The sequence below is a fragment of the Protobothrops mucrosquamatus genome, unplaced genomic scaffold (assembly GCF_001527695.2).
Source record: "Protobothrops mucrosquamatus isolate PMUCROS unplaced genomic scaffold, P.Mucros_1.0 scaffold150, whole genome shotgun sequence".
In the NCBI taxonomy this organism is placed as follows: Eukaryota; Metazoa; Chordata; class Lepidosauria; order Squamata; family Viperidae; genus Protobothrops; species Protobothrops mucrosquamatus.
Genome location: NW_015386515.1, coordinates 1777312 through 1789732, shown reverse-complemented (window position 1 = coordinate 1789732; position 12421 = coordinate 1777312). Strand labels below are relative to the sequence as shown.

The 12421-nt window shown below is 40.6% G+C and overlaps 1 protein-coding gene across 2 annotated transcripts in view; it reads right to left on the bottom strand.

Annotated features, from left to right (window-relative positions):
• RAB3D (RAB3D, member RAS oncogene family) overlaps window positions 1-12421 on the bottom strand; it is a 33568-nt gene that overhangs the window by 11931 nt on the left and 9216 nt on the right. Inside the window, exons 1-2 of one of the 2 annotated variants that reach the window (XM_015813302.1) lie at window positions 1034-1066; window positions 270-497 (exon numbers count right to left, since the gene is read on the bottom strand). In XM_015813302.1, coding sequence (XP_015668788.1) covers window positions 270-497 — 228 coding nt within the window. In that variant the 5' untranslated portion in view covers window positions 1034-1066. Of the gene's footprint in view, window positions 1-269; window positions 498-1033; window positions 1067-12421 lie in introns of those variants that run through there. The other variant, XM_015813301.1, reaches the window with a different exon arrangement.

Sequence of the window (12421 nt, the reverse complement as noted above, 5' to 3'; positions counted from 1 at the left end):
AGTTTCACCTGTATATCAATGCAACACCTCCCCAAAGCTCAGAAATACAGCAGGTTAACTAGATTGTGGCCTCCTTTAATTAAGAATGCAAGTTTTCATTATTCTCTACTGCTCCTTTTCCCTCTTAAGATTTAGCCAAAGAAAGTAATGTATGCCCATTTACAGTCCTTGAACTGCCCAGGCACAGACTGGTTGCCTGATCTAGAGCTGTGCCAACTTCAGGTTATAGTTCCTATACTCTGCTTCCCATGAACAGTAAAATATCTTACCCAAATCTGCAGCTTGACTCTTTTTTCATTCCTGTAGACAGTTTTCACCTTGAAGTCAATACCAACAGTACTAACAAAGTCTGAAGTAAAGGAATCATCAGCATATCGGAAGAGAAACGATGTCTTGCCTATGCTGCTGTTGCCAATGATTAAAAGCTTGAACATATAATCAAAGTTTTGGTCAGCAGCATCCTTGGGCATCTGTCGAGTGTCATTTGCAGAGGCCATCTAAGGGAGGAAAATGGTAATCTCTAGTGAAGCTCAAGGCCATAGCAGAATCCCAACACACATTCTAGAGCAGTGATGGCGAACCTTTTAGAGACCGAGTGCCCAACCTGCAAACAAAAACCCACTTATGCATTGTCGGGTGCCGGGTGGGTGTGGCCCATTGGATGGGTGTGGCTGCGGTGGTAACAGCAGACTGGGTGGGACTAAAAAGTTCAATCAATTCCAACTTTGCAAGATGTTTTTTTTCCTGCAAGAAGTTGAAATTGACTGATTGATTGAACCTTTTTTTTTTTTGTACATGGCGGTGGAGGCCTAAAGCGAAAAGGTTTTATAAAACCCAGCTGAAGGCCTAGGACTGGGGCGACGGCGCGCATGCCCACAGAGAGGGCTCTGAGTGCCGCCTCTGGCACCCGTGCCATAGGTTCGCCACCACTGTTCTAGAGCTTGCAAACAGAAGTCACATTCAGGCATGATAACCCCTTAAGCAAGACAGAGAGACAGATGTGCTCACCTACTCCATCCACATCCTCTCTTACCTTTCTTGTTGGCAGGAGATGTCTTAAAAGACCTAGTACACCTGTTCAGCACAAGCATCATAGTGCTTCCCTTGATGGGGATTCCTGCACAGGGATCAATTCCTAGATAGATGGGCCTTGTAATCCCATTCAGCTCAATGTAAGAATAATTTATTTTCAGACCTTCTCTGTCAATATAGGGAACATAAGAAGGAAGGGTAATGTACATGCACTTTTTTTCTCATTCAGATCTAAAAGCGAGCATGACAAGTCTTCATTGCTCAACACATACTGTGATTGTCACTTAACACGAGACAGCTCAAAAGATCACAATTTAGTGGAATTCTCAGCTTTCAGTCCCAGTTTCTTCTAAGATAATTATCTTGGTTTAAGCTGTCTTGGTTGAATCATCATCTCTCAGATTTTAAAGTCAGCAGACTCACATATAGAACTTGAAGGTTTAAAAAGCTTATTCTGGAGCAGCATACACTTGGATTTGTCTCCCTGCCCTGTGACAACTACACATGCTGGATGATGAATTCCAGTACAGTAGTCAGTAGCAGCAGATAACAATAGTAAATAAAGCAAGTAGGTATCTTCTACAGCTTCATTTGCACAACCAACTCTGGGCTTTCTGCCATGATATCTAACTAGAGAATATATCCACACACCCAGGACATTTAATTATCCCTGATCCACAATGTCACATTATCTTTATTCAGCTATTTTGGATGATTATTCAGTACCCAAAATATATCAGGTTAGGGATTTGAAAAGATGGCAAATTTATGTTGATTTTACTAACAAGCTGCTTTTGAAGAATTTCTATCATTAAATATAAAATATCTCAGATACACCAACAACAGCCAAGTTTCCTACAAACCTCTGGGCCCCCCACCTCTGGTGATCACAGAAAAAGATGTGCGAGGTCTATTTCACAGACAAAAGCCTGGAAAAACACCAGGCTCAGACAACTCCTTCTTGCTTGAAAGTTTGTGCTGAGCAATTGCCCCCCCCATCTTCACCCCCATCTTTAATAAATCACTAGAGATGTATTATGTTCCTTCTTGCTTCAAACGCTCTACTATCATCCCAGTGCCAAAGAGACCCTCCACCAAGGAGCTGAATGACTACAAACCGGTTGTTCTGACACCCTAGTTATGAAAACCTTTGAAAGGTTAATGCTGGCCCACCTGAAAACCATCATGGATCCGCTGTTAGACCCCTTGCAATTTGCCTACCAAACAAATAGCTCAGCAGATGCTGTTAACATGGCACTGCACTACATCTTATAACATATTGAATCTCCAAGGACCTTTTTGTAGATTTCAGCATGGTACTCAATATTACCATTCCAGATATTCTTCTCACTAAACTGATTTAGCTAGATGTGCCTGACCACATTTGTAAGTGGATCATAAGCTTTCTAACAAATAGAAAACCAGCAGGTGAAACTAGGCAAAATCACATCAGATAGCTGTAAATTAACACAGGTGCCCCCCCCCCTGCTGTATGCTCTCTCCATTACTCTTTTCTCTCTATACCACGGGTGTAAAACTCGAGATGTCATGTGACGTGTCGCAACGTTTCACAACTTTTTTCCTATTGCCGGCAATGGGGTGGGCGCGGTTTTAGTGTGACGCATCTGGCCCGTGGGCCGGCAGTTTGACACTGCTGCTCTATACCAACGACTGCATCTCAAAGGATCCCTCTGTTAAAGTACTGAAGTTTGCAGATGATGCAACAGTGATTGATCTTATTTGAGATGATGGCGAATCTGCATACAGATGTGAAGTTGAACAACTGGCCCTGTGGTGCAGCCAGAACAATCTTGAACTGAACACACTCAAAACTGTAAAGATGATAGTAGATTTTAGGAGAAGCCCTTCTATTCTACTACCTCTTACAATACTAGACAACATGGTATCAACAGTAGAGACCTTCAAGTTTCTAGGTTCTATATCTCGGGACTTAAAATGGACACCTAACATTGAAAACTTCATCAAAAAAGCACAACAAAGAATGTTCTTCCTGTGCCAACTCAGAAAGCTCAGACTGCCCAAGGAGCTGCTGATACAATTCAACAGAGGAATTATCGAGTCCGTCAGTATACAGTATAATTGCCTGGTTTGGCACAGCAACCAAACAAGACAGACACAGATTTCAACAAATAGTTAGGACTGAAGAAAAAACTACTGCTACCAGCCACCTTCCATTCAGGATCTGTATACTGCACGAGCCAGAAAGAGGGCTGTGAAAATATCTACAGACCGCTCACATCCTGGACATAAACTCTTTCAACTTCTTCCCTCAAGACGACGCTAATAGGGCACTGCATGCCAAAACAACCAGACACAAGGTCAGATTTCCCGCCCCCCCCAACTCTGCTAAACAACTAATTCCCACTACACTGTCTTATTCCCTAGGACAGTGATGGCGAACCTTTTAGAGACCGAATGCCCAAACTGTAACCCAAACCCCACTTATGTATCATCAGGTGCTGGATGGGTGTGGCCCATTGGGTGGGTGTGGCTCATTGGGTGGGCATGGCCCATTGGGTGGGCGTGGCTGTGGTGGTAACAGCAGACTGGGTGGGACTAAAAAATTCAATCAATCAATTCCAACTTTGTGAGAGCTTTTTTTTTGTGTGAGAAGTTGAAATTGATTGATTGATTGAACCTTTTTTTTTTTTTGCACAAGGCGGTGGAGGCCTAAAGCGAAAAGGTTTTATAAAACCCAGCTGAAGGCCTAGGACTGGGGCAACGGCGCACGTGCCCAAAGAGAGGGCTCTGCGTGCCACCTGTGGCACGCGTGCCATAGATTCACCACGGCCCTAGGATGTCAGACCATGTAGTAGGGCTATATTACTTACTTACTGTAATTTACTGTATTACTGTATTCCTTCTCATCTTTCCTATTCCCTATTCCCTTAGTATCTTATGACTATAACTTTGTTGTTTGTATCTACAAATCAAACTTCATTATTCTTTAGAATTGATGGTACTGCAAAAGAGAGGAACTGCACATATTGGAGTGGGCAAAACAATAAAGATGTCAAACTTGCTGTTTTATTGAAAGAATGCAGCTATGTGACCTTTGATTAATTTTCAAGAACAATAAATTTAGTCAGTTAAGAGAATTTCCAAAGCGGAAGTGTAAAGTTGTCAAGGAAAAAAAAACACCTTCTTCACATTCACCTTAAAACCAAACTATGTCTACAGTAAGAATTTGACTCACTGTACTCACTTTGAAGCTTGCTGATTTGATTTTTTTCTTTTTTTCTTTTAATTAAAATGCTCTTCTTGAACCATTAACCATACTGTGCATTTTAAACCATGAATCTTGACTTTTAATAAAGAATACATTTTATAGGTAATATTAGTTAAAATATTCTGCTTTTCACACATCAACAGGATATTTACAATGAGTAATAGTGCCCATGTATAAACGTATCCTCAAATGAGGAAACCTATTGCAACAGCCACTGATGTAAGAGAAGCTTCTCTTTCTCTTCTCTTTACAGCCAAGAGCAGAAAGTCAGGAGGAAGGACTTCAACAGCAGTTAAGCTCTATTCTTCAACTACATCAGGTTATGCTAGAGGTAAAGAAAGCATCTAGGAGGAGTCAATGATTTTATTCTATCTGCTTGGAAGTAAATGGGTGCCAGGCTAGGTCACCCTAGTTAGCAAACATTTAGCATGATTTTGAAAATTCAACTGAAAGAAGTTACTGCCCCTTGACATTACTCACACATCACTGATACCAAGAAGATAAGGATGACTCTATGTGCAGCTATCACTGAAGAGATATGTCCAAGAAAGGAAACAGATACACACATACATACACACACATACCAGCATTGTCTTATTCTCTTGAAGCAATCATTGATGGATGGCAACACTTCATTTTTACTGCAAATAACCAAGCTGGGCTTGCCCAGCATGATAACTTCTACATTACAATGATGAGGCAACTATGGTCATGCCAGAAGGGCCTACCCCAGAAAGTCATTTGCTCTACTAATGGGGTTTGGCGACTCTAGTGAAGAAGATAAACCTGTCTTTGTGATCCCAAAGTGTGGTGTGAGAGACAGGTTCTATTTTCTGCCCACTTGCTCCAAAGAGGTTTTTGGGGAGTTAGAGGGAAGCAAGAATGGTACAAGTGAAGCCATTTCAATGCAGACCAATCTTTACTGCACATTCAAACCACTTCTTAGGGGAAACCCATTAGCCAATTTGGGAGAAGAGGAAAGGATATTTTTGCCAAAAACTTAGTATCCCTCTTCATTTCTAAAATTATCACTAGCAGGATGTTTATTAATATATGTATCCGAGACAATCAGAACAGAAGCTTGAGAATTACTTTGAATTCTGGTCTAGATGCCTAGATTTTAAAGGCTCTTTAATATACACTTTGGTCTTGGAGGCTTCCTTGTGAGGGAAGGTACAATCTCCACTTCAATCATTCCCTTCCAGTAGTAAAAGCCAATGCAATCCTAGGCTGCATTAACAGAGGGATTGAATCAAGATCATGTGAAGTACTACTGTAGTCCTGTTCTATAAAGCCTTAATAAGGCCACACCTAGAATATTGTATCCAGTTTTGGTCACCACACTATAAAAAAGATGTTGAGACTCTAGAAAGAGTGCAGAGAAGAACAACAAAGATGTTTGGGGCCCAGAGGCCCCAAACATCTGAAGAACAGTTGCAAGAACTGGGCATGGCTAGTCTAGTGAAGAGGAGGACCAGGGGAGACATGATAGCAGTGTTCCAATATTTGAGGGGCTGTCACAGAGAGGAGAGGGACAACCTATTCTCCAAAGCACCCAAAGGCCAGACAAGAAACAATGGATGAAAACTAATCAAGGAGAGATTCAACCTAGAAATAAGGAGAAATTTTCTGACAGAACAATCAACCAATGGAACAGCTTGCCTTCAGAAGTTGTGGGTGCTTCATCACTGGAGGCTTTCAAAAAGAGACTGGACTGCCATCTGTCAGAAATGGTGTACGGTCGCCTGCTTGGGTGGGGGGTTGGATGACCTACAAAGTCCCTTCCACCTGTGTTATTCTGTTATCCTGTTATCATCTGTTATATAGTAATCTTTCTTTTCCTTTCCATAAAATTAACAACCAAATCTCTTCCCAGCCAAGACACCAACTGGTCACTGTATTATTATATTGTATGATTTGTATGATTTCAGGCTACTGAGGAGGAGAACAGCAGATTACAGTTTGACCTTCTCTCCATGCAGCTATAATTGAATAGGAATTCCTTTCTTTGGGCCCATAACAGAATATACAAGAGGAGAGTTGGCATTTTCTGTTAGCAGAGGAACACAGCAGGCTGCTGGAGAAGGGAAAAGATCTCTATATTTCTCCCAGTTTGCTAAGGAAGGCTTGTTTTTGTTTTTGTTTTAAAAAGCAGAATAGAACTTTTGAGATTTATTTACAAGAAGGATATACAACTGAGTTAATAGTATTTACAGGTCTTACATGAGGTTAACCATTCTGCATGTTGGTGTGGATGTACACATCTGAGTACATGTATAGCTTTGTTGTACTTGATCTCTCCTTCTTGGCAAGGTTCTCATAGCAGAGGCTCTAATCCAACCAGTCAAACTAGTTTAGCTCTCTGTGACAAAGAGCTGCTCAAAAAAGCCACTTTTCTGGTTTCCTGAGTTTTATCAGCAAACAGGCTTATTAATTTCTAGGTGCTCAACAAAAGCAAAGAGCAAAAGAATGCTGAAAGAGAAATGCTGGGAGTAAACTCTCTACCAAATTGTGCCTTCCCTCAGCCAATAAGATATTAAATTGACATTATCTCTTTTGATATTCACCATCTTTTTATATGCTCTGTTAATGTATCTGATTGAGATCTATCAGATACAATAACAGAGCATATAAAATGATGATGAGTCAGATCAAAGCGGTAACATTGTTGGAACACCTATGTAAGCAATGGCAAAAAGAATCTCTGGTATCTCTAGCCAGAAATGTTTATTATATTCAAGTGCAGGAAAGCTTTTCCTAAAATTTAGCATATCTGGGGGAAATAGCTAATTGGTTTAGTTCCCATCACTGGAAAGTGTTGATGAATTCTTCATCAGTTATACGTTTTATAACTTGAACAGTTTCTAGGGCATTATAAAGAAATAATCATTACAGAAGGCGAAGTGGTTGCTTGGGTCAGTGAACAAAACACCATGTTTTTCAGACTCCACCTCACTATGAAGAAACCATCTTCAGTTTGAAAACATCCAAGGAGAAATAGGCCACAGGTTACACATGGAAGAAAGATCCATATACCTAAGGGCCTGCCCAATTGCTATCTCAGTCCACAGAAGGAGAGGAAGGAGCACGGAAAGCATTTCAGAAGGGACCTTCCCTAATTTTCTGGAGAGTAAAAGGAGAGGAAGGAAGAAATTTATTATTTATTTATTAAATTTGTTTGCTGCCCATCTTCCCAAAAGGCGACTCTTTTAGTCTTGCAAGATTCTGTTAACATAACCTTATAGTAAAGATAGAGTTAATACTCATGGTTCTGCTTCTTGGCAACTTTGAAGCTAACAGATACCCATCAATATCTCTTTGCTTATGCAAAATAGACAAAATATGGATTGGTTATGAAGAAATAAATTAGAAAACAATTGAATGAGCTGAAGAATTAAATTGGTGAAAATGGCATAGGGAAGAGGAAGAATTATTATTATTATTATTATTATTATTATTATTATATAATAATAATAATAATAATAATAATAATAATAATAATAATAATAAAAAGTTGGAAGGGACCTTGGAGGTCATCAAGTCCAACCCCCTGCTCAGGCAGGAAACCCTATACCATTTCGGACAAATGGCTGTCCAGTTTCTTCTTAAAAACTTCCAGTGTTGGAGCATTCACCGCTTCTGGAGGCAGGTTGTTCCACTAGTTAATTGTTCTAACTGTCAGGAAGTTTCTCCTTAGTTCTAGGTTGCTTCTCTCCTTGATTAATTGCCATCCGTTGCTTCTTGTCCTGCCTTCAGGGGCTTTGGAGAAGAGGTTGACTCCCTCTTCTTTGTGGCAGCCCCTGAGATATTGGAACACTGCTATCATGTCTCCCCCTCGTCCTTCTCTTTGTTAAACTAGACATACCCAATTCCAGCAGGTTTCCTTATATGTTTTAGCCTCCAGTCCTTTGATCATCTTTGTTGCTCTTCTCTGTACTCTTTCTAGAATTTCAACATATTTTTTACATCGTGGTGACCAAAACTGGATGCAGTATTCCAAGTGTGGCCTTACCAAGGCATTGTAAAGTGGTATTAATACTTCACCTGATCTTGATTCTATCCCTCTGTTAATGCAGCCCAGCACTGTGTTGGCTTTTTTGTCAGCTGCAGCACACTGCTGGCTCATATTTAAATGATTGTCCACTAGGACTCCGAGATCCCTCTCACAGTTGCTACTATTGAGCAAGGGACCCCCTATACTATACCTGTACATTTGGTTTTTCTTGCCTAAATGTAGAACCTTACTTTTTTCACCATTGAATTTCATTTTGTTAGATAGCGCCTAGTGTTCAAGTCTGTCCTTTATCCTAAGCCTGTCTTCTGGAATGTTGGCTATTCCTGCCAGCTTGGTGTCGTCTGCAAATTTGATGAGTTCCCCATCTATCCCCTCATCCAAATCGTTGATGAAGATGTTGAAGAGCACTGGGCCAGAACAGAGCCCTGGGGTACCCCACTTCACACTTCCCTCCATGTAGATGCGGTTCCATTGAGGACCACATGCTGAGTACGGCCGGTCAGCCAGCTACGGATCCATCTGGTGGTGATGCTGTCTAACCCACATTTTTCTATCTTATCAAGTAGTAGGTTGTGATCTACTTTATCAAATGCCTTACTGAAGCCCAAGTAAATTATATTCACAGCATTCCTCTGATCCACTAATTTTGTCACTTGGTCAAAGAATGCAATAAGATTTGTCTGGCATGATCTGTTTTTGACAAACCTGTGTTGGCTTTTAGTAATGACTTTGTTTGCCTGTAGGTGTTCGCTGATTCGTTGTTTGATTATCTTTTCCAGAATCTTCCCAGGTATTGAGGTCAGGCTGATAGGTCTGTAATTTCTTGGATCCATTTTTTTTCCTTTTTTGAAGATGGGAACTACATCATCTCTTTTCCAGTCCTCTGGTAGTTCCCCAATGCTCCAGGATCTTTGAAAAATATTGTTCAGTGGTTCTGAGATCACATTTGTCAGTTCCTTGAGAACCTTGGGGTGTAATCCATCTGGTCCTGGTGATTTGAACTCGTCTAGGCTAGATGAGTTTTTTATGGCACTATTTTTGATAGGTTGGTCTGTTTTGATAGGTTGGTCTGTTTTTTCCCTTTGTGTAAAGACAGATGCGAAAAACGAGTTAAACAATTCTGCTTTCTCCCTGTTGCTTGTCACCTTCTTGCCACTTTCACCCACTAATGGACCAATCGTTTCCTTCACTTTTTTCTTGTTGATGAAAAGGCATAGGATTGTATGCCGATTTGGTGCCTGACAAAGAATAAAGAAACCCAGCCTCAAATATTTACTATGTAACCCTGCCCATTCCTGTTTCTCAACCTAATCTACTCTAAAGGATTAAAGGAAAGATAACATGGAGACAGAATGAGATCAGAGTAAGATTCCAGGCACTTTGGAAAAGGACAGGGTATAGGTTAATTGAGTACAAAGAGACGAGGAACCTGCTATATTATCACAAAATATTCTAAAAGAAAATCTCACCTCTTCTGCAGCCTCGGGAACATTCACTTCGCTGCTTGATCCATGGCATTTTTAGAAGGAAACTAAGGGAGATATCTCCACATCCCAGTGTATATATACCCACCTGATAAGGAATCCAGAAGCTAACACTGCCAGGCTTCAAACACTGTTGTAAATTATGGATCCCCAGACACTACACTCCCATGCTACATGGCTGACATAAAGCACAATTTCCTAATTTGTACAGAAAGAGAGACAATTTATATTACAGAGAGAAAAAAAAAGAAAAAACACAAATTCTTTTAGACCTTTAAACCCGTTTTTCCTTAGAAATCACACTACCCAAAACATTCAGTTTTCCTGGACTTGCCACCTGCCGGGGATTCCAATAGGTTAGTTCTGAGGCTGAAAGGGAGAGGGAGAGAATTCCTCTCATTTCTTCAACCTCAGGCACAGCTTCTGCTGTTCTGCTTCCAGATCTACACTTCCAGCTTAGCCTAGAGTGATGAGCACGAGCCACCCACTACTTCAGGAATGCAAGGACCCACAAGGTTATCCTCAACCAACCCTCCACCCATGTCTCCTAGCTTCACTTCAAAAGCAGTGTTTTCTGGCATGCCTGTTTTCCAGCAGTCTCCCTCACTCCAACTGAATACTATGGTGGGAACACCTTCTCCTGACCAGGCACTGCCTCCAGCCTCCACACTTTTTCCTACAAGTTGATTGATGGAACATGCGAAGGTGAACTATTCTGTTAAAAAAAACACCCTAGGGCACGAGTGTCAAACTCGCCACATCACCTGACGTGTCACAATGTATCACGACTCTTTTTGCATTGCCGGCAATGGGGTGGGTGCGGCTTTGGTAAGATGAAATGGGCCTGTGGGCTGGCAATTTGACAGCCCTGCGACCTAGGGAGTTTGGCTGAAATTCTGCCAATTTCTCCTTCAAGTGACATCAAAAATGATAGAACTGTGTTTTCTTATTCCATTTTTAAACCAGTCCAGGAGAGGTAAAGAAGCAAGGGAATCCATCCATCAAGGGCTGCAGGAGACAAAGTGCAGATGAAACAACAGGCCACCACTGAGGCCAAAGCAAAGCAAAACAAAGCATTGAAATCCAGAAAGATATTTCTTGGTTACACAAGTGGAACCAAGCTGGTGAAAGTTGCAGGCTGAGTAAAATCTTATAACTAGCAACATTTGTCTCTATAACCAAATGGGAGGAGGGGCTTGTTAATCTTAAACTGTGTGTATGTGACAAAAGACATATTTTCCTTGGAAATCTGTATTCTGTGCCTAGCTGGTTATGGATGTCTGAATTTGCTTGACAAACAAGAAAGCAACATTTAAAATAATATTGATGCTACAGGGTTTAAACTCTAGACTTCCCCCTTCCACCCTTCTCAATTAATATATCACTTGCTGGCCTTAGAGACAACTGAGATACAATTGCTTTCTCTAATCTGGATGCCATCGCCTTATACCTCCAACCCTCAAAAAAGATGCCATTTATAACTAATCCTACCACAAATACCTTCCTAAATGGCAAGTATGACTATTTTCACCAATCCTCCCAGCTCCCTCTTCCAGTGAAATATATTCAGGTTCTTTCAATAACCCATATTTCCCAACATGCTGAAGGGAAGATACTCTTTTTCTTTCATGTTAATGTCCTGTTAAGTGCAGCCAAATTGCTTCAGTTTGTGCTAAATGCCAGCCACATAAAATGTCCCAGAAAGTTTTGCTACTGTAATTCAAAGACTAAAGAGCTTTTTCAATCATGTTAACATGTAATTGTTCCATATGAAGTGATCTCAAGTATACAGTAGTACATTGAATTGAAAGTCAGTCTCTGTGAAAATGCTGCAGGCTGGAAAAGGAATTAATTCAAAGGACTAAGCTTTTAGTCAAATCCATGCTCTCTTTTCTTGGGAGCCTAAGCTCTTTGGTAATGTTCCTCATCACTTCCCTTGTATAGGTAACATTTGACTTATGACCATTTGTTCAGTGGCTATTCGAAATTACAACGGTGCTGAAAAAAGTGACTTATAACAGGTTCTCACATTATGACCATCACAGCATCACAATTCACTTAACAACCACATTTTTTGCTTATAAGGCAAAAAAGGTCATAAAATCAGTCACATGATGACTCACTTAACAACCTCATCTTTAAGTGATGGAAGTTCTGGTCCCAACTGAGGTCGTAAATTGAGGACGTCCTGTAATAGAGATGTCAAGGGAACCAGAAGCATCTTACCAGTATCTTTCTCACACAGAAAATCGGGGGGTGGGGGTGGGTGGGAGTGTTTACATTGGCCAATACAAACCCTATATAAATGAGAGTGTATATTTGTTTTCTCTTTCATCTTCTACACCTCATAGACAATATTTATACCCTGCATGGGTATTAGATCAAGAAAAATCATTACTTCCCTTCATCAGATCTATGAACTGGACCAAAAGTGATGGCACTATATATACACACAGTTCAGATAAACTGGACAATAAACAAGGGTGAGCGAAATTCAATAGGTATGCAAATCCTATCCTATCAAACATAACTACTTGCTGGAACATGCATGAACATCATTTTATGATTTTATTTGTATCTGCCTTTATTATATTTACAAATAACTCAAGGTGGTGAATTTATCCAACGTACGTTTCTCTG